The sequence below is a fragment of the Rissa tridactyla genome, chromosome 1, assembly GCF_028500815.1.
Source record: "Rissa tridactyla isolate bRisTri1 chromosome 1, bRisTri1.patW.cur.20221130, whole genome shotgun sequence".
Classification (NCBI taxonomy): Eukaryota; Metazoa; Chordata; class Aves; order Charadriiformes; family Laridae; genus Rissa; species Rissa tridactyla.
In genome coordinates, this window is record NC_071466.1 from 185,355,639 (window position 1) to 185,373,641 (window position 18,003).

The 18,003-nt window shown below is 46.1% G+C and overlaps 2 protein-coding genes across 4 annotated transcripts in view; one reads left to right on the forward strand and one right to left on the reverse strand.

Annotated features, from left to right (window-relative positions):
- Positions 1-1,043: 1,043 nt before the first annotated feature.
- Positions 1,044-18,003, forward strand: part of SLC38A1 (solute carrier family 38 member 1) — a 43,286-nt gene continuing 26,326 nt past the window's right edge. Inside the window, exons 1-2 of one of the 2 annotated variants that reach the window (XM_054212957.1) lie at positions 1,044-1,253; positions 10,027-10,239. In XM_054212957.1, the coding sequence (XP_054068932.1) occupies positions 10,121-10,239 (119 nt within the window). In that variant the 5' untranslated portion in view covers positions 1,044-1,253; positions 10,027-10,120. Of the gene's footprint in view, positions 1,254-1,666; positions 4,903-10,026; positions 10,240-18,003 lie in introns of those variants that run through there. The other variant, XM_054212964.1, reaches the window with a different exon arrangement.
- LOC128914225 (uncharacterized) lies at positions 10,165-12,509 on the reverse strand. 2 transcript variants are annotated; one of them, XM_054212973.1, is made up of 3 exons: positions 12,192-12,509; positions 11,793-11,959; positions 10,165-11,675 (listed from the first exon to the last, which is right to left on the reverse strand). In XM_054212973.1, exons 1-3 carry the CDS (start codon positions 12,283-12,285, stop codon positions 11,280-11,282), a joined length of 657 nt encoding a protein of 218 aa, XP_054068948.1. In that variant the 5' UTR covers positions 12,286-12,509; the 3' UTR covers positions 10,165-11,279. The 2 variants fall into 2 exon arrangements, 1 of the variants encoding a protein (XP_054068948.1); XR_008468222.1 differs by lacking the exon at positions 11,793-11,959.

An 18,003-nucleotide genomic window follows, 5' to 3' on the forward strand; every position in this document is an offset into this window, starting at 1 on the left:
CGATGGGTGTTAATTAAATTACTGTTTGCACAGCGCTTCACATTCAAAGAGCTACCCTAGTGAAAAAAAAATGCAGTATGAGCACTAAAATGGGAAACCAACTTGTACATGCAAAGGTGGTAATTTGAAAACCACAGTTGTTCTTGTGTGTCATCTGCCTTTTTGGCCTGACATTTAGGAGACCTGGTAGGGGAACTTCCAGAACAAACACCTCAAGAAGCTGCCACGAGAGATTCCCAGCAGCCGTCCCCCCTCCACGGGTGGCCAGGCCAACTGTCCCCAAACCCGCACGCTCTAGCATCCTTTTACTTTTTGCTTTGTGATACCCCATGCAAGTGACACCTTGCGTGGAGTGAAACCAAGGACGACAGTCTCAAACTTGTCGGCTGCAATGCCATCTTGCTTCAGGTTTGTTCTTAAAAAGTTTTTTTCCCCGAACCAAAAAGCCCATGCAATGCTTTCGAGAGATTAGGATGGAAATAACAAGCTACGGCAAATCACCCTGTACATCAAATCCCCCTTTGTAACTGAAAAGCATGTCTTTGCCCCAGTTGGAAATGCTCTGACCTCTCACACAAATGGCAGCATTTTCAGGTTATATATTTTGCATGACGAAACAGGAAATTGGGTAACATGATGATGCCAGATCTTCCGTGGCCATTTCGGGGAAAACGCCGCAAAAACCCAGCCTGCCTGGAGGAGGGTTTCTCCCGTGGGCAAGCCGTGGCCTAAAAAGAGACAGAAAAAATGGTATTTCGCTGTTGTTGTCGTAAAAAGAGTAAAAAAAAAAATGTTTTTTGAAAAAAGAAAGGTGCTGCAAGTCCATGCGGCGGGGGGGTCGGGGGGGGGTCCCCTGCCGGGGGCCACGTGCGAGCGGGCGGCCGCGGGAGGCGGCGCCGCGGGGGTTGCGCGGGGGTTGCGCGGGGCTCCGCGTCCCGCAGCACCTGGCGGCGCGGCCCCGGCCCCGGCCCCGGCCCTGGCCCTGGCGCGGCGGCGCGCCCGGCGCGCTCCCGCCTGCTCGCCCGCCCACCTCCACATGCACACACCCGCGGCGGGAGGAGGAGCGGCATCTTCCTCGCCGTCTTCGTTTCGCCAATTTAATTCCCCCCTCCCGTGCTCGCCCCTTTTCCTTAATTTTTTTTTTTAATTTTATTTTATTATTAACACTGTAATTATTTGTCGGGGTGCTCCGGCCGGCTCCCGCCGGAGAGGGTGGATTATTCCTCGGGGGATCCCCGCGGCTCCTGGGGAAGGTAGGCAGCAGCTGATGCAATCGGGGGAGGGGGGGAGACGGGGACGGGGACGGGGACAGGGACGGGGACGCGGCTCCCCGCGCAGCCTTTGTCTCCGCGCCGCGGCCGCGCAGCGCGGGCCGGAGCCCGCCGCTTTGTCTCCGCCGTTTGCGCAGCTTCCCCCCGCCTCTCCCCGCCAAACCTGCCTCCTTCCCCCTCCGGGCCTGCCGATTTCAAACCTTAAAAATGCGCGGAGCGAGTCGGGGAGGGGATGGGGGAGCCCAGCGGCATCGTTGCGGGAGGGGAAAGGAGGGCGGCGGAGCCGGCCATGCGGCATCTCACCGCGGCCGGCGGGGCGGCGAGGTGGGGGGGAGCAGGCTCGCCGGGATGCTGCCGTGGCGAGCCGCTGCGGCGTGCCTTTCAAAAATAAAATAAAAAAAAAAAAAAACGGGAAATAAAACAAAACAAAAAAAAACCAAACCGGCAGTCGGCAGCTAGGAGCTTTCGCTGTCAGCGCCAAAAAAAATAAATAAAATGAAATAGTTTCAGCCTGGCGAATGTGATGGCTGGAAGTGCGCGGCCCGGGCCGCGTGTGCCGCAGCCCCCGCAAGATGCGCGGCCGCGGGTTCACCCCCGCCTCGCCGGGGATCGCTCCTGCCTTTCCCTTAAAGCCGGCGCTGCCAGAGGGGCAGCGCCGGGAAGTTTCACGGTATTCAGAAAATGCAGGCTGGGCCCACGGCGCGCACGCGTGTCTCTGCGTGTGTGTCCGTGTGTGTGTGTGTGTGTGTGAGTGAGTGAGTGTGTGTGTGAGTGAGTGTTTGCCCGTAAATACATAGTAACAGCTAAGCTGCTGGCTTTTAATGAGCCCAAGGCGAGAACAAAAAGGGGCAGCTTTGGGTGCCTTGGATGTGCGTTCGCTCACGGGTATATAGGTCCAGCCTGCTCTTATGGCAGGGGGTTTGCTCCATTGTTTTGCAGAGTTTGTAATGCAACCTGTAGCTAGGACGGGTCTCCCTGTGAAAGAGGAGACGAGGAGGTGTGTAAAGCCGTGCTTTGTTCATGTGACACTAGAAGGGCTGAAATACCCTCCCTGGTTGGCAGCTGGTTTTATGGAAGGTGAAGCTACAGCCTGCTTGTGCCACCAGCTGAACCCGCCACATGTCCTTAGGCTATTCAGTGTCCCACGAAGAGCTTTGGGGCATTTCTGCTAACCTCTATTCCGAATGGTAGTCACCTGCGCTTTGCGATGCTTCATTCACCTTTAGGTTTGTTTGGGTTTTACACGTGCTTGAAAGGCAAAATAACATGGACCAGCCATTGCTCTAAAAGTAAGGTATTAGGAATAGACCCTTGTTAATTGATAAAATGCATCCTGGAAGAAAAGAGAAAAAAAAAAAGAAAGAAAGAAAAAAGATACTCTAACTATCTTAGATCAGAAGTAAAAACAGCTACAGGAGGAGAAAGAGAGAGCATCCTGCCATCTAACTTTTACTTCATTTGCCACCAAAATACCAACTTTGTTTAAAAAGCCTCTAAAGCGAAATTCCATCTGTTGCTGAAGGATACAGAGTATCAATAACACCCCTTTTTGAGGGTAGGAGCCGGTGCAGAAATTGCGCTGAAACAGACTGACAAAACCTACCTGAAATGTAGGAATTGCCATACTGCTGGTGAGCAGAGAGGCCTTCTGCTGTGGCTCGGTGGAAATTCACTGACTAAAATGGGATCTGCTTCACTGTCGTACTGAGTGACTCCTATTTGACTTTGCCGTTTTGGAAGGGCTTTTGTTGTGCTTTTTTTTTTTTTTTTTTTTTTCTTTTTAAGAGGCACCATAGAGAGAGCACTTCACTGAAGCACACTGCAGCATCCTCTGTCTTGTCACTGGAGACTATTTATGCTGTAGTTGGACCAACTGGGCTCTCCAGCCCTGGTGAGGACAGGAGACGCGTTGGCAGCCAGCGCCACACTCCACACCCCCCTGTGCAGTGGGTTATCCTCCTCCGAGTCGTTCCAGGCTTCCTGCAGACTGGTGTAGAACATGGAGGAGCAATTCTCCTTCATGTCCAAATCCTGCTTTATATAAGGGTTTTAAAGGATGGAAGGGGGGGGGGGCGCTCTCAGCCCCTCTGCCTGCGGACTGCTCATCCTGGATCTCTGTCCTACGTTTTGTTGGGGTTTTCTGGTTTTGGGGTTTATTCTTTACCGGGGGAGAGTGGTGACTGAGCAGAAATGGGGCTTTCCTTCGTCCTGTGATCTCCCCTGTCTTTTTCTCAGCTTGCTCAGTTCTGTAGAAACACGCTTAGCGCATAGCGTGACAATAACCACTGCTTTAAAAGTTTGTATTGTGAAGGCAAATGTAATGCCGTGGGAATATTTAAATATTCTAAGCCTGAATTCAGTTTCCTTTCTGGTAGATATTTATTGCTGTGACCTTAATCCAACCCAAGAAGTTTGAGCGGCCACTCTTGGGAAAAATGGCAGCTTTTTCATGTTGAAAGTGTTTCACGGCCCTTTTGCAGTTAACTCTCATAGTATTTGTACAAGCTTATCGGGTAAATATTACTTTGAGTCTCCTACAGTCAAGAAAACTGAAGCAAAGAAATTACTTGTAAACTGGGGCAGGAGACAATGTGAGTTACATATGAACTTATGCAAAGGGTTCTTCCTTCCGTAGTATAAAATTTATTTTAAATAAGAATTTCAGAGCTGATATTTAACCCTTACAAATACATCTCGATAGACTGTTTCATTGCTGTAGCCCGTGAAACCCCACTCATACAGCGCTTGCACTATCTGTGGCAGACAAGAGTTCGTTTATTTGTGGCGGTGCGTTCTGGGATCTCTTCAGCAAAACCGAGGCTGTTGAGAAAATTTCACAGAGAAATATAATTAGGAAAAAATGTGACTATATTCCTCTGCCAAATGCCTTCCTTAAATTGACTGGGAAGGGCTCAAAACAAAAATGTACTTAAAACCATTTTCCTTTATGGCTCATCTTTAAGTGTTTTGCCTAAAGTAATGAATCACTGGGTGAATCAGACTGGGATTTTATGATTTCTTATTTGCCTGCCTTTGATCAGCTGAGTAGCCTGTCGAGACTTAATTTGGGACTGTCTTCCCTTTCTTTATGGCAGCATGGAAGGGCAGTGTGGAGAGCAATGGGGCCAAGCAGGAACATTTTCCTGTTGCAGCGCAAGGTCACACGGTACCGAGGGAAAGCTTGAGAATCCACAATTGTGCTCTTCGCTTCTTTTTTATAGCATCCTTCTCTGAGCTTCCTTCTCAAGTCTTCTGTCACTTGTTTGTTTCCCCCCACACCTTATCTTTTAACTGTTTTTCATGCAGTGGGGGCTGTGTGAGAGAGGAGGAGTCTGGAAAGGAAAGGTGATGGCTTGCAGCCACCAAGCAAACAGCTGCAGCAGCTGGAAGGCCTTCCAGCCGCCACATTCGCCACTGCTGGTGGGCAGGACGGGTGCGTGCCGGCACCTCGGTGGTTCTCCGTGGCATCCTCGAGCCCACCGGGGCTGGGCCACCAGCAGGGCCACCAGCAGGGCCGAGGGGAACCCGCTTCCTTCCTCCGGTCCTGTGGCTGCAGCCGGCTGCAGAGGGGCAGTACCGAGGAGCTGGAGGCAATGACATTTCAAACACTGCAGATGTTTGCTCAGTGGATGTGAGTCAGTCTTTAATTTCCAAGCTCTTTGTTATCTCGGTGGCTCTTCTCTAATCTCTCTGTTTTGTCCTTCCTGTAGATGACAAGTAAATCGGGAGCTTTGTGTTCCGCATGTCAGGTGTCACTAATGCCAAACAAAAAGGAGGTAGTTGCTTCTCCGCTAACTAATTTTGTTCACTAACGCTGAACAAAAAGGAGAGAGTTGCTTCCCCACCTCCCAATGTGATACTGTTACGTATAAAGCCTATTCTTGCTTTTTGTCTTTTAAGTGAATAGTCCGTACACAGAGTTTCAGGCTCAGTGTTTCATTATTTATATCCATGGTGACTTACTGGTCATATTGCTCTTCTTTGAGACAACTTTCAAAAGTATGAGCAAAGAAAGACGTCTCACATCTCAGGCTTTGCAGGAATAAAAACAGCTTGTGTGAAACTCAAGCGCTGGATTCTGATGACTCGTAACCGACCAAGAGGAGATTTTGGCAAAACTCCCTTTGAGAAGAAAGTTGAGTCATATTTCAGCTTTTAAGCAAATTATCTTGAATTTCATAGTTAAAATTGCTTAGCGTGTCTTGGATATTTGCCATCCCCAAGACCGTTTGACTGCGGGTAGCGCTCGGTGAATGAAGTGCCCAGTGAGTGTGTGAGGGCACGTGACAAAAACCATGCCCAGAGACAGGCGAGGTGGTGTCCAGCCCGACCACTTACCCAAACGCCTCTCGCATGCTGGGTCAGCTTTTGGGCGGCCATGTGTCTTAAGATGGTACTTTTTGAATGATGTGATTCACCGGATATGAAAAGAATGGCCTGTGGATTAAGCCATCACTGTTACCACCAAGATTGATGTTACTGTTAAAACCAGAACTTCTAGCAAACAAACAAACAAAAAAAAAACCAAAGAAAACTCCAAACAAAACTTTTTGAGACATTCACAACTTCTGAAAAACATAACTTCTGAGATTACACCTTTTCCAGATACTGTCCAGAAAGGATTCATGCTTGAGCCAGCAGGAGAAATAAAGTTAGATTGTCTGTATTACCATATTTTTTCAAATGCAGACTTTTTGAGCCCATTACTCCTGTTGTGGAATTTTAGCAGTCCAGAAAAATGGAGTTGCAGGGATTTTATTAATTTTTTTTTTTTAATTTTCAGAAGGCAACAGAAAAAATGACCCCAGTTCTTGGAATGTGTTTCAATGGCTTGTGAAGGTCTCAGTATCCTTGAGAAAAATAAACTCATTTTATCTACTTGTGTCATCTCACAGTCCTCCTTCTGAAGTCTGTGACCGGTTGTAATCTTTCCCATATTCTCCAAGGAGCACACGATGAGTAAATTATCCATGATGGGTTTTACAAGGCATGTCATGGGATGTTTAAAGAGAAAGCCAAGCTCCTAGGCCAGAGCAGTGCTTTTTCTACTAAACAGAGGGACTGGATCAACTACCAAACACAGACCTTTGAGAATCCTTTAGAAGGGTCATTAGCTCTTTCCTGGGTTTCTCTCAGGGTGATTCCTCCTTCAAGGAGGAGTGTTTGCCCACGTGAGTGGAAAAGTTTGAAGAGCAAAATTCTTATTTCTTCTTGTCGATTTACTATGTGTGTGTGCCTGGAGAGAGAGGTTTGATGGCAGGTATCTGGAAGTTTTCTTTTTGGGAGGTTTCAGGCTGGGCAGAGTAGTAGGCTCAGTGACTGGAAGTGATTGGGATTGCTACAGTCACTCTTCACATGATTATATACTGCCTTTCGACAGAAATTAGGAATAAAGCTCAGTCTAGGAACTTTTGCCAAGATAGCTTTTTTATTTCATGATGTTTCTTGAATGAAAAGGCCTTAAAAGTAAAAATGCTACCATGCTGCTTCCAGTACAGCTCAGCATCAACACACGGTGAATTTTTATTAGTTGAAGCAATTTTTTTATTTGTTTTTTTTTTCTTCCCACAGCATTAGTGGCACCTACCCCTGAGGTGGCGACTTGCTTATCCCAACCCTCCCAGTGTGGAAGTGAGCAGCTGAGGGTGGTTGCAAACCCTTCCCGGGGGCTGGGGTGGATTGTCCTCTGGCAGCGCCTGGCTCAGCTGTAGAGGTCAAGTGATGAGCCTGGAGCGGACACTCAGCTTGTAGGGTATAAAGCCAGTTGACATGAACCCTACTCTTTCGGCCTGTAGATTTTATTTAGACTCTGCGTTTTGTCGCATCCATTAACTTGAAATCTATAATAGGTGATTTGGGGGTGGAATTCACGTGACCACCTGTACTCCACTCACTTTGGAGGGTGCCTAGGGTGATTAGCAATGACAAAGGGTTTGCTCTGTATATGTGTAAGGTAAAGTTAACTTTGAAAAAAAATTGCAGTTTGCATAGTGGTTTTTTTTCCAGGTATCAACACTTCTATCACCCTTTCCCTCTGCATCTGCAAGCGCTTCACAAACTGAGTGCTATTGTCGCTATTATCATCTTCATTTTACAGATGGAGGTGCTAAGGACGAGGTGGTTATCCTTTGCCAAGGCTTTGCGATGAGTTCCTGCTGTGACAGTGAAAGTTTTTGTCCCCCACCACCCTCCCTTCAGCCTCCTTTGTGTTTTGGTGCGGAGACCGGGTTTTCTCATACTTGGAAGTGCAATGCACTATTTCACTCCACAATTTTTTGGTTTCAGGGGTTTGTTTGGTGGTGGTGTTTTGTTTTTTTTTTAATAAATCACTTAACCTAGCAAGAAGCTGAGGCAGATTCAAAGATGCATCTGCTGTCATGCTGCTCCAGGGGCAACTCATCTGCCTGAAACCCGGGATCTGCCGAAACCATGGCTGGTGCTTCAGCTGGCACTGCTTGCACCGAGCTTTTGCTGCACCTTCATTCAATCAATTTTTTTTTTTGTAGAGTCAGGAGGTTTGGTTAAAACAAACAAACAAACAAAAAGTTTGTCATTTATGCATCACAAAGATTCCTTGCGAATAAAGCAGCGAGCCGTTTTCTTGCCGGTCTGGCCTTGCAGCATCTCAGCTCCAGAGGGGGAGAACGGCGCGAAGCGGGAGCTGCACCTCAGTGAGCTGGGGAGTCTGCTCTCCGGCACGCTCTTTACCTCACCGGAGCGCTAATTTCAGCACCTGCTTCTGAAACACTTAATGGGGAATTTATTAAGCACAGGCGATGTCAAGGCAGTTCTGAAAATCATCCTCGGGGACCACGATGCAAAACGGTGCCCAAAGGGAAAGCTGCTCCGCTTGAATCTTAGGCAAACCTTTACGCAGTTTTTTAAATGCCAGGGGATACAGATCTCGGTACAGACGTTGTCGCGTCTGTTAAGGAATTGTTTATTTTAGGAACTCATGGTCACAAGTAGCTTCAGGATTCAGCGGGCTCGGTCCTTGCCACCTCAGCAGTCACCATCTCCTGTGGCTTTATCCTTTTATAAAAAGATTGTGCTTCTCTTCCAAAATAGGTAGACTATTTTATCCCTACAGCCTCCGGGAGGACTGTTCCAGAATGTCACTGCTAAAAGCACCCTGTGCTTGCCAGTCGGCATTTATTTATCACAGCTTAAATCCTTTTTTTTTTTTTCTTTTCTTCTATTGTGCCAACATTTTAATACCCAAGCGGTTGCTCCCCTGGCATCTCTAGTGGAAATCTCTTCTGTAGAGAGGTTGAAAAGGACCCAGCTCACATTCCCTCCCCCCAGTCCTCGCACCGGGTTGTACCAGGCCCTGTCTGCCACCCCCAAAACCTGCTTAGTTGCTCCTTCAGGAGAAAAGAGCAGATCCTGCCCTGCTCTAAGCCTCGAGGCTTACCTTTAAACTTTGCACCTGAAATTTGGACAGTTTGGGCTCTTGAGGAAATGTTGAGAGCACATGTAATCTTCAAGATAGAATGACGTTTCTGAGAAAGTATTTACAGGGGGAAAACGAGCTCATTTGCAAAGGCCTTTTCTGCGTGGTGGGGATGTGGTATAAACCAGAAGTACTGGGTCTTGTAAACTTAATTTGAAACAGGCAGATGTCATAACTGAAGAAGTGAACTATGTCCTTCTGCCTCAACGTAGTGCCCTGCAAGAGCCGGGGATGCTCGAGCTTCTTTGGTTGCGTGCGAGCAGTTTGATGGTTTTGAGGTAGCCCCAAGAATTTGAAAATATCCTGGAATTAATCTGGCATCTGAGCGTTCACCATGTACCCCAGGGTGACTTGTTGTTTGCCAATACTGCAGAAAGTTCATTCACAAAATGGGAATTGAGAGGGGGTTGTGGTGCAGGAGCTCGTCTGTGAATAACATCCTGTTGCCTCAGCACCAAGCTGGAGTTGTAGCTCAGCCGAGAGAGTTCGGATGCCGGAAAATATTGGTCTTTCAGTTGATTTGCATTGCTTATGAGGAAATATGTCACCGTAGCAGACTTGTCTGATCTGCCTTTGGTGTTATTCTTGGTGCTTTTAAGCAACACATCCATCAGAGGAGAGATCACCTGATCTCTAGCTAATAACTGCTTGACACAAGATATACATTACTCTTTCTTCCTATGATACATGAGCTCAGGGATTTGTTTTTGTCCATTTCTGTCCTTGTTCAGAGTAAGTTTAACCATACGCAAAGCAACCCCTGCACATACTCTTTACCAAAAAGCCTTAACGTATTCAAATGCCTGGAATACAAATATCAGCAGAACAGAGTGCTGGGATAACTCTATCCCTCTGTTCCATCCACTTAGTAACAGCGTGGACATAAGCTATTTTATATTTTTAAGAGGCAACGTGGAGAACATACAGAAGTAAGTCGAACACCAAATATTGAAACTGGACTTGGACAAGCAACTAATTTTTATTCCTGAATTTTTAGGTGGTTAAGCTTTTTTGCTGAAACAAATAGGATTGGTTTGCTCAGCAGTTTGTAAATACCAGTACTGTCTTCAGCAGTTGGGTGCGGGACTGGGTAAATTTGTAAGGTTAGTGAAGTTGATCTCATTAAGGCATATAAGGTTACTACTGTTCTGCAATGCGTTTAGGTTGTAACGCGAGCTCCTAACAATACAAATTTGGTTGGTAAGGACAGTCCCTCTTTCCCAGGTTTCACTGGTTTCTTCTGGTAATGCTGTCTGTTGGTGGTGGTATAGATCTTTGGGTTTTTTCTTGTGTTTTGTTTAGGTTGCTGACACTGTGGCTGCAGTTTAGTCAAGAGATACCAACGGAACACTAATATTTGGAGAAACTCTTGGATACGTACAGTTCCTCACCCAGGATGCCTTTCAAAGCTGGATTAGAGCTGACTGAATTGCAGAATATGACTGTCCCTGAAGATGATAACATCAGCAATGATTCAAATGATTTCACAGAGGTGGAAAATGGCCAGATAAATAGGTGAGTATTTTTCCACTGACGCTGCCTGTGCTAAGAAACACACTGTTTAAAAACAGCATTCTAATTTTCAGTATATGTCTTGAATTATTCATTACCAAGTCATGCTCCATTTGAAGATGTAATTTGAATTTCATATGTGACATCTGTTGGGCATAGGCTGCAACAGCAGATAAAGCAAACAGAGTGGCAATTTATTCATCGTTTTGAATCTTTCAAATTAGTCTAATAAAATGCACAAACATATAATGTAGCAAAAAGCCAACATTTTGAAATGTCTGCTTGCACACAGCAAAGAAGTAACAATAATTAATACAATGAGACCAACGGCATAATTTGGGGCAAATCTCTTTGTTGACCTTTGATTTGTGTTATGACAATTTTAACCTGCCTGGCCACCTCCCTGCACCCAAGCCCTTGGGGATTTACAGCTGGTGTTGTTGGCAGCAAATGCAGCCCTGGTCCACGTCCGCAACTCGTCCAGGTAAACTGGGCAGCGACTGTCGCTCCCTGAAGCCAGGATGGCGAGGAGCTGGGAAAAGAGAGACGTATACCTATAACCCATGTCAAGTTTAAAAAATGCATCTATTTATCAATATTGGTAAAAATCATTGCGTATGTTTAAATTAGGCTGTAGGCTTTTCCTATAAGCTGTCCGGTCATCTCAAAGAGCAGCCAGTTCCACCTGAGAGTGGCTCTTCAGGCCTCTCGACCAGCCTCCAACAGGTGCTGAGCCTCCCTGTTCATAGCAAAGACCTGCTGACGGACCCTGTTTGGGTTTTGTGAGCTGTAAAACAAGAAGCTGTTTTTTGATCAAACTTCCTGTTCAAACATTGCAAAGGGAGGTGGAGCACACCATCCGGACCGTGCCTGCGTGGGGATCCAGCCCTGCCCGGCCCTGGTGCTAAGGGAAAGCCTCTGCCAGCACATCCTCCTGCTGGGTTATGGCTGGGCTGCCACCACCTGTGTTTATGGTCTTTAAAAACCTCTTCTATTGCCCTTTCTTCCTTTTGGCAGCAGCTTCTCTGGCTACCCGGAGAAACTCACTCACTCTCTAGTGTAAAAAGCAAAACTAACAGCTGTTTTTTCCCAAGCGAGGGTAGAGTCCTGCGGCTCTTGTGGCCGTGTGGGTGGACAGGGAGCTCGGCGGGAATAAGCACCGAGTACTGGCCACACCATGCACATAACAAAACCAGCTGGCCATGCCCCGGGATGGAGCAGGGGACCTGGCTGGCAGCGTGGGCGATGCCCCCCCCCCGGCAGGAGGGTGCCAGCCTGGCCCCCCGCCACCCGCCCGGGGAAGTCCTGGGGCGGTCGCCAGCTGCGCCGTGTAGCCCTGCGACCGCAGCGCAGCTGCACCGATGAAGATTAGAGCTGGTCAGGAATTTTCTGATGCAACTGCTTTGATGGAAAGTGCCAAAACGAAATGCAAACCACTTCTGTAAAAAAAAAAAAAAAAAAAAAAAAAAAAAGAGAGAGAGAGAGAGAAGAAAAAGACAAGAATAAGAAAAAAAAACCCTCCAACTTTGCCAAAACAAAACAGTTCCTGTATGAACCTGCTTGCTTTCCTGCTGGCTCGCTTCATAAGATGAGGAGCTCAGGGGCTGACAGTGGTAAATTCGCTGCCTGGAGCCTGCTGAGGATTTATATCCTTGAGAGGAGAAGGAGTGGCTGTACCGGGCTGGCTGTGCCTCCCCAGCGCTTTGGCTGGTGCCACCAGTAACTGTTAACGGGAAAAACCCTGTTAGCGCTTCATCTTTCAGTGAATGTTTATGGAGGGTGGGGAAGGAGTGTGCCGTATGTGCCTGATCCTCAGCGGTCACGATGTGCTTTGTGGAGTTAGGGCGTAGGAAGCATGGCAAGGTCTGGGTCGGATCCAGACTGCCTGCAAAGGGAAGAAGAAAAGTGGGGTGAGGAAAGAGCATCAGAAACTCAGAGAGACAATTTCTGGTTACCGTTCTGGCTCCTGGGGCAGATGAACATATTCCACAATCTTCCATTCCTTTCTGGATAATGTTTTTCATCATTTGCTTGTAGGATGTAGTCCATTATGGTTCTTTATTATCCCTCTGCCCAGGCGCTCGTGGGATAGCTACTTACTCATGCATTCCGTGCATGAATATTTTGCCTGATATATCCCAGTATGTTCATGTTCCTCTCCCTTTCTAAACCAAGAGTTTCAAGACAGCTCACGCTGCCCACAGCTTCCAGTGCAGCAGCACATTGGCACCAGCGCAGCCCCATCGGCGTCCCCTGGGACTGGGGCTGAGCCACCCGTGGCCATTGCCCCGCGCAAGCACCGACACGGGTGATGAGCGCACAGGCAGACCCTGCTCCGTACGCCTCACCAAATGCATCCTGAAAGGATGTGGTTAGTCCCTTTCCATGACTTATTTTGGCAAACCCCCTGTCTCTGAGGAATAAGAGGTTAACGGAAGAAAACGTGTTGTGCTGCCCGGCACATGGTGTGAGGCCTTGTGAAACTCCAAAGTCCAGCAACATCAGTGGGACTTTTTCTGTTGATTTCACTTGAGCTTTAGATTAGATCTGTAATTTTCAACTAACTTTTTTGTTGTTGTTTTTGTTTCAACCTGCTTGATTTTGCACTCTGTATGTAATTTTAAACATATTTTTCTCCCCGTGCAGAATTTTTCAAGCTCAATGCAGAACAGAGTTTTGAAGGGTCTTTTGGGGAAGGTGTATCAGTGAGGAGCTGATTCCAAGTCTGGTTTTAAACCCCAAGTATTTCTTGATCTTGGAAAAGAATTCTCTAGCTTTCTTTGGATTTCCAGCTTATTCTGGGCCTAAATATGCATTTATATATGCAGTTGTATGTAGGGAGGGGATGTTGTTTGGAAGGGTCTGTATTGGGAGGGTTTTTTCTTTGCTGGCAGACGTTGAATTTCTTCTGGGAATGTTGATGAAGAGACTCGCATCAAATCCAGACATGGCTTTGGTGTCTTTTAACTATGTGTCCTGGCTACAAAACTTTGCCATTTCTGCACATAATGGTAAACCAGTAATTAGATGCCCTACCCCTTATCTGTAACTACGATGGTGCTCTCAGGAAGCTGCTGGCTGAATGTCTGTCTTGGTTGACAGCGACTAGTAAGTTATCAGCACCCCTTGTTCAGTTAACAAGGTTGTCAGTAGGTATGCCCAGATCTGGTCCAAGTTTCATAGTATAAGCCAGAACAAGGTTTCCTCTGCATTTCTTGTTCCTGCCTGCCCTGGAAATTTTTGCTGTTGCTCAAGCTAGAGCTCAGTTTAAGAAGTTGCCTAAGGATAAAGTTCTGACATCTTGGCAAAACTAGCTCTCCCTAACCAATGTTTAAGGCATTGTCAAATATCACTTTAATTTAATTACATTTAAACATATCTGAGATGGCTAAATGTTTTTTGGCTAACTCTGCTTAGCCAAAATGATTAGCTCAGGGATATCACCTTAATCGAACATTTCTCATTTAAGTCCTCTAATAAATTAAATTTGGAAGCCATAGTTAAACATGGTCCTTTTAAAACCACTTTATCAATAAGACTAAGATTCTACTTTGCACTGAATCAAACCAGGAAACGAATTAGACGAAGAAGTTCTTTCCAAGCTATCCATGAGGCTTCATTCATCGCAAGGATGAGCTGATTATTTTTTGGCCAGGCTATTTTATTAACGTATCTGAAAAGTTTTGTATAAGCTGCTCATACTCAGCTGTGATGTAGGAAGCACAACAGGAAAGCAGAAATATATAAGAACAGGTTATGTCTTTTAGTGATGAGTAAAGTATTTGAAATGAAGAGAACAAACAGTGGAAATGGATTTCATGCTTGTCAGGGAGTCACAAGGCTTTGGTGGCACAGACGGTCCTACTGCGCTTTTCCACAGCACCTGTCACAGTGGGCTCTAGTCCTTGGGAGGGCTGGGAGAGGCTGCAGTAAACAGTCGTTTCACTTCATTCGTGTCATATTTATAAAGGTCAAATATACAACATTCTGTGACAATGAATAGCTCATTTTCTAAGCAAATCTATTAAGCAGAGCAGATGTATGTCACGGTTTAACTAGAAATTCCAGTATTCCAACATATGTTCCCTTTCATATGCTGTAGGGGAAAAAAACACCCTGAAATGAAAAAATGTTCATAAAAAGCAAAATCCTGGGAAAATTTCTGTTGAATCCATTGGTTTACCTTCCCCCTACTTTTATTTATTTATTTATTTATTTATTTATTAAGTTAAGTTCAGTAATACATTCCATTTATGGAGAACTTAGGCTGTCTTATGGTGCGTCTGTACCACCTACCGAGCTTGGTCCTGAGGCAGCCTTTCTCGTCTGGGCTTGCAGGTTAAGTTGCCTGCGATAGCAAATGCAGCGCAGCCTCCGGATCAGGCGGACCCCACATCCCTCACCACTGCATGGCTGCTCAGCTTTCTGGGCAAGCCATCCTGGGGTTGGCAGGCAGGTGCTGCCTGCCCATAAAAAAAGTTGGGCACAATGCTATATACCTCATAAAAGGTGTGATTTGAGAGCCCGGTGGCCACATTCCCATGTCTGACTTTGCTTTCCCGTACATACGCATCACACAGCATAATTGGAGAAAAATGTGCAGTGTGACGTGTTAAACATGGGGCGGATGAGGAGCCCAGCTTATAATAGGAGATGAGAGGCTGGACAATAAGCCCAGTCCATTTTAACGTAGGACTAACTCAAAAGAAAGCACTTTAGATCAATTTATCAAATCAGACTAGCTTTGTTCAAGTCCCCTCCAGAAGGAAATAATGTGTTTGTTGGCCACAGAAGATACCAGTTCTGCAGAAACTGTTTACTCTGTCAAAAGTATTCTAATGGAAAGTCCCACGGTCGCTTTATATGCAAGTAATATTACTCGAGTGTTGTCTTTATCATGTGTTAGTTCTTTAAAAATACTTTTCATTGAGCTTTAATACCAGGTGGCAATAATAACAGCATCTACATATTTGTTATTTTTGTAATTATTAAGGGGGGACTGGCTGCAGAGGGATGAGGAGAAGTGGGGGGAGCAGACTAGTTACTTCTATCACAACTCTGACAAAATCTAAAATGACACATGATCTCCATAAATGACAGAAGAAGGCAAAGTCCACAGATGTTCCCAGCAGCACTTACAAATCCAAAAGAGACAAAACTCTTCTCTGTGCTCCTGCCTGTACAAATTGCCTGCGGGGTGTTTCGAGAGAGAGGTGGAATGTCTTTTTCAAACCATTCACACTCTGCTGCCTGCGTTCAAGAGATGGGCTTTAAACAGACACGGGGGAAAAAAAAAGCACACGCTCTGAATCAGGTTGAGATTTTATTCCATGAGGATGAAATACCTACACAGTGAGCTTTGAAAGTTAATTTTGGATCAGTCTACCTTCGAAGTGGTTGCTTTTCACTTCTTAAAACAGTGGGGGAGGTTCAGCCATCTATTCCAACTGCGTTAGGACTGGTAAACCTGGCACAGTGTCTATATTTTGCGGCAAATTAGTTGCTGAAGTTAGTAGTTTAAAACATTTAGGAGAAGCTTATAGGTGGTTCTAAGTGATATAAAGGAAGTCAAAGCAGACCAATGGGTAGGAGTCACAGTTGCAACGAAACCAGCAAAAATACTACATACATTTTGGCAGCTATGCCTGTATTTAAAGGATAAGCTCAAAATGTGCATGTAGAACACAAAATGTTAAAGACAGAGGACCCAGCGTCAGCTGTGGAAGCCAAGTCATCAGAATTACAACTGCATGATTTTGGCATACACTTAGAAGCTGCAATAGCATATATTGCTAGTAATTAGGCCACAGCTGGGGTGGTAGGGAAGTTTGATAGAGATCTGTCTTTATGAGTTCATGGTTATATTACCTGCCCGAATACCGCTGGATGTACTCAAGGGATGCACAGCCTTGAGTCACAGTTTGAACTGTACGTCCCCGGCCAGTAGACGTTCCCAGCTGTGGGAAAGGACCAGCGGTGCCGCTCTTCGTGTTTTTTGTCTGTTTTAATTTAACAAACAGACATATTTTTTAACAAACAGACATATTTTTTGTCTGTTTTAATTTAAGAAGAGCCACCTTAATTTAGCTACAGCAAAAAGGGTGTCTGACACTTGGTGACAGCCCCCGGTTCGGTATGTAACACGTACGACGGCTGATGCATTAGCCGGTGCAGCCTAAGAACCATCTGTGGATTAATGAAAATGCCAGGGACTTAATTGCGCATAAACCTTCAAAAGATGAAAAGCTGAAAGAATGTTTTATACAAACTAAAATGTTTGCTGAAGAGAGGCTCTGGGAGAAAGTAAGAGCTCATCCAAATCAGAAGTGTTGTAAATCCCAAGGATACTGACACGGCCGCCAGAGGCAAATCTTGTTCTGGTGACGATAAGTTCCTAAAAGTGGATATATCAAGGACACGGAACAAGTAAAGGGTGCAGAGAAAGAAAAGCTGTTTATTCCATGTTTTCCTGCACAGAAGTGTTTAATTTTGCTGTATGATGAATTCAGTATTGGGTTTTGAAAGACATTTAAATGAAAATCTGGTAGCCCAGAACCGTGCACCAAGAGAGCACATCGCCTGGTTCAGGCAGTGCTGGCTGCGTGCGGCACCTCTTCCTCCTCTTAACTCCAGCCATAACAACACTACGGTGACAATTTAGGGTTTCACAGGGTGCCACAGTGTCCCCCGACACTGAATGGACAGACAGTGTCTTTTAGGGATCCTTGGCAGAATGATTATGGCACTAAATCGTAGTTACAATTAAAGCTTTTTTCTTAACAGAATATTATGATTTGTGTAGCACAGAATTTATGATTAGAATGGCACAGGATTTCTACAAGCAGAATCGATGTAGTGCAATCTATAAGTGGCATAATACAGAATTTATAATACAACTTATGATTTCTAATCACCTGGACCCTCTGCAAATTGGGTCCAATCTTAATACATGGTTTGTTGTGTCAGTATAACAATCATAATCATAGAGTGGTTTGGGTTGGAAGGGACCTTAAAAGGTCATCTACTCCAACCCCCCTGCCATGGGCAGGGACACCTCCCACTAGACCAGGCTGCTCAAAGCCCCATCCAGCCTGGCCTTGAACACTTCCAGGGATGGGGCATCCACAGCTTCCCTGGGCAACCTGTTCCAGTGCCTCACCACCTTCACAGTAAAGAATTTCTTCCTGATATCCAATCTAAATCTACCCTCTTCCAGTTTGAAGCCATTACCCTCATCCTATCACTACACTCCCTGATAAGGAGTCTGTCCTCATCTCTCCTGTAGGCCCCCTTTAGGTACTGGAAGGCAGCAATAAGGTGTCCCTGGAGCCTTCTCTTCTCCAGGCCGAACAACCCCAACTCTCTCAGCCTGTCATCATAGAAGAGGTGTTCCAGCCCTCAGATAATTTTTGTGGCCCTCCCCTGGACTTGCTCCAACAAGTCCATGTCCTTCTTATGTTGGCGGCCCCAGAGCTGGACACAGTACTCCAGGTGGGGTCTTACCAGAACGGAGTAGAGGGGCAGAGTCACCTCCCTCGACCTGCTGGCCACGCTTCTTTTGATACAGCCCAGGATATGGTTGGCTTTCTGGGCTGTGAGCCCACATTGCCAGATCACATTGAGCTTCTCATCAACCAATACCCCCAAGTCCCTCTCCTCAGGGCTGCTCTCAATCTGTTCTCCACCCAGCCTGTATTGTGCTTGGGATTGCCCTGATTGTGTTGGGTCTAGACTATAATCTAGACTCAAAAATCTTATAAAAGAGTA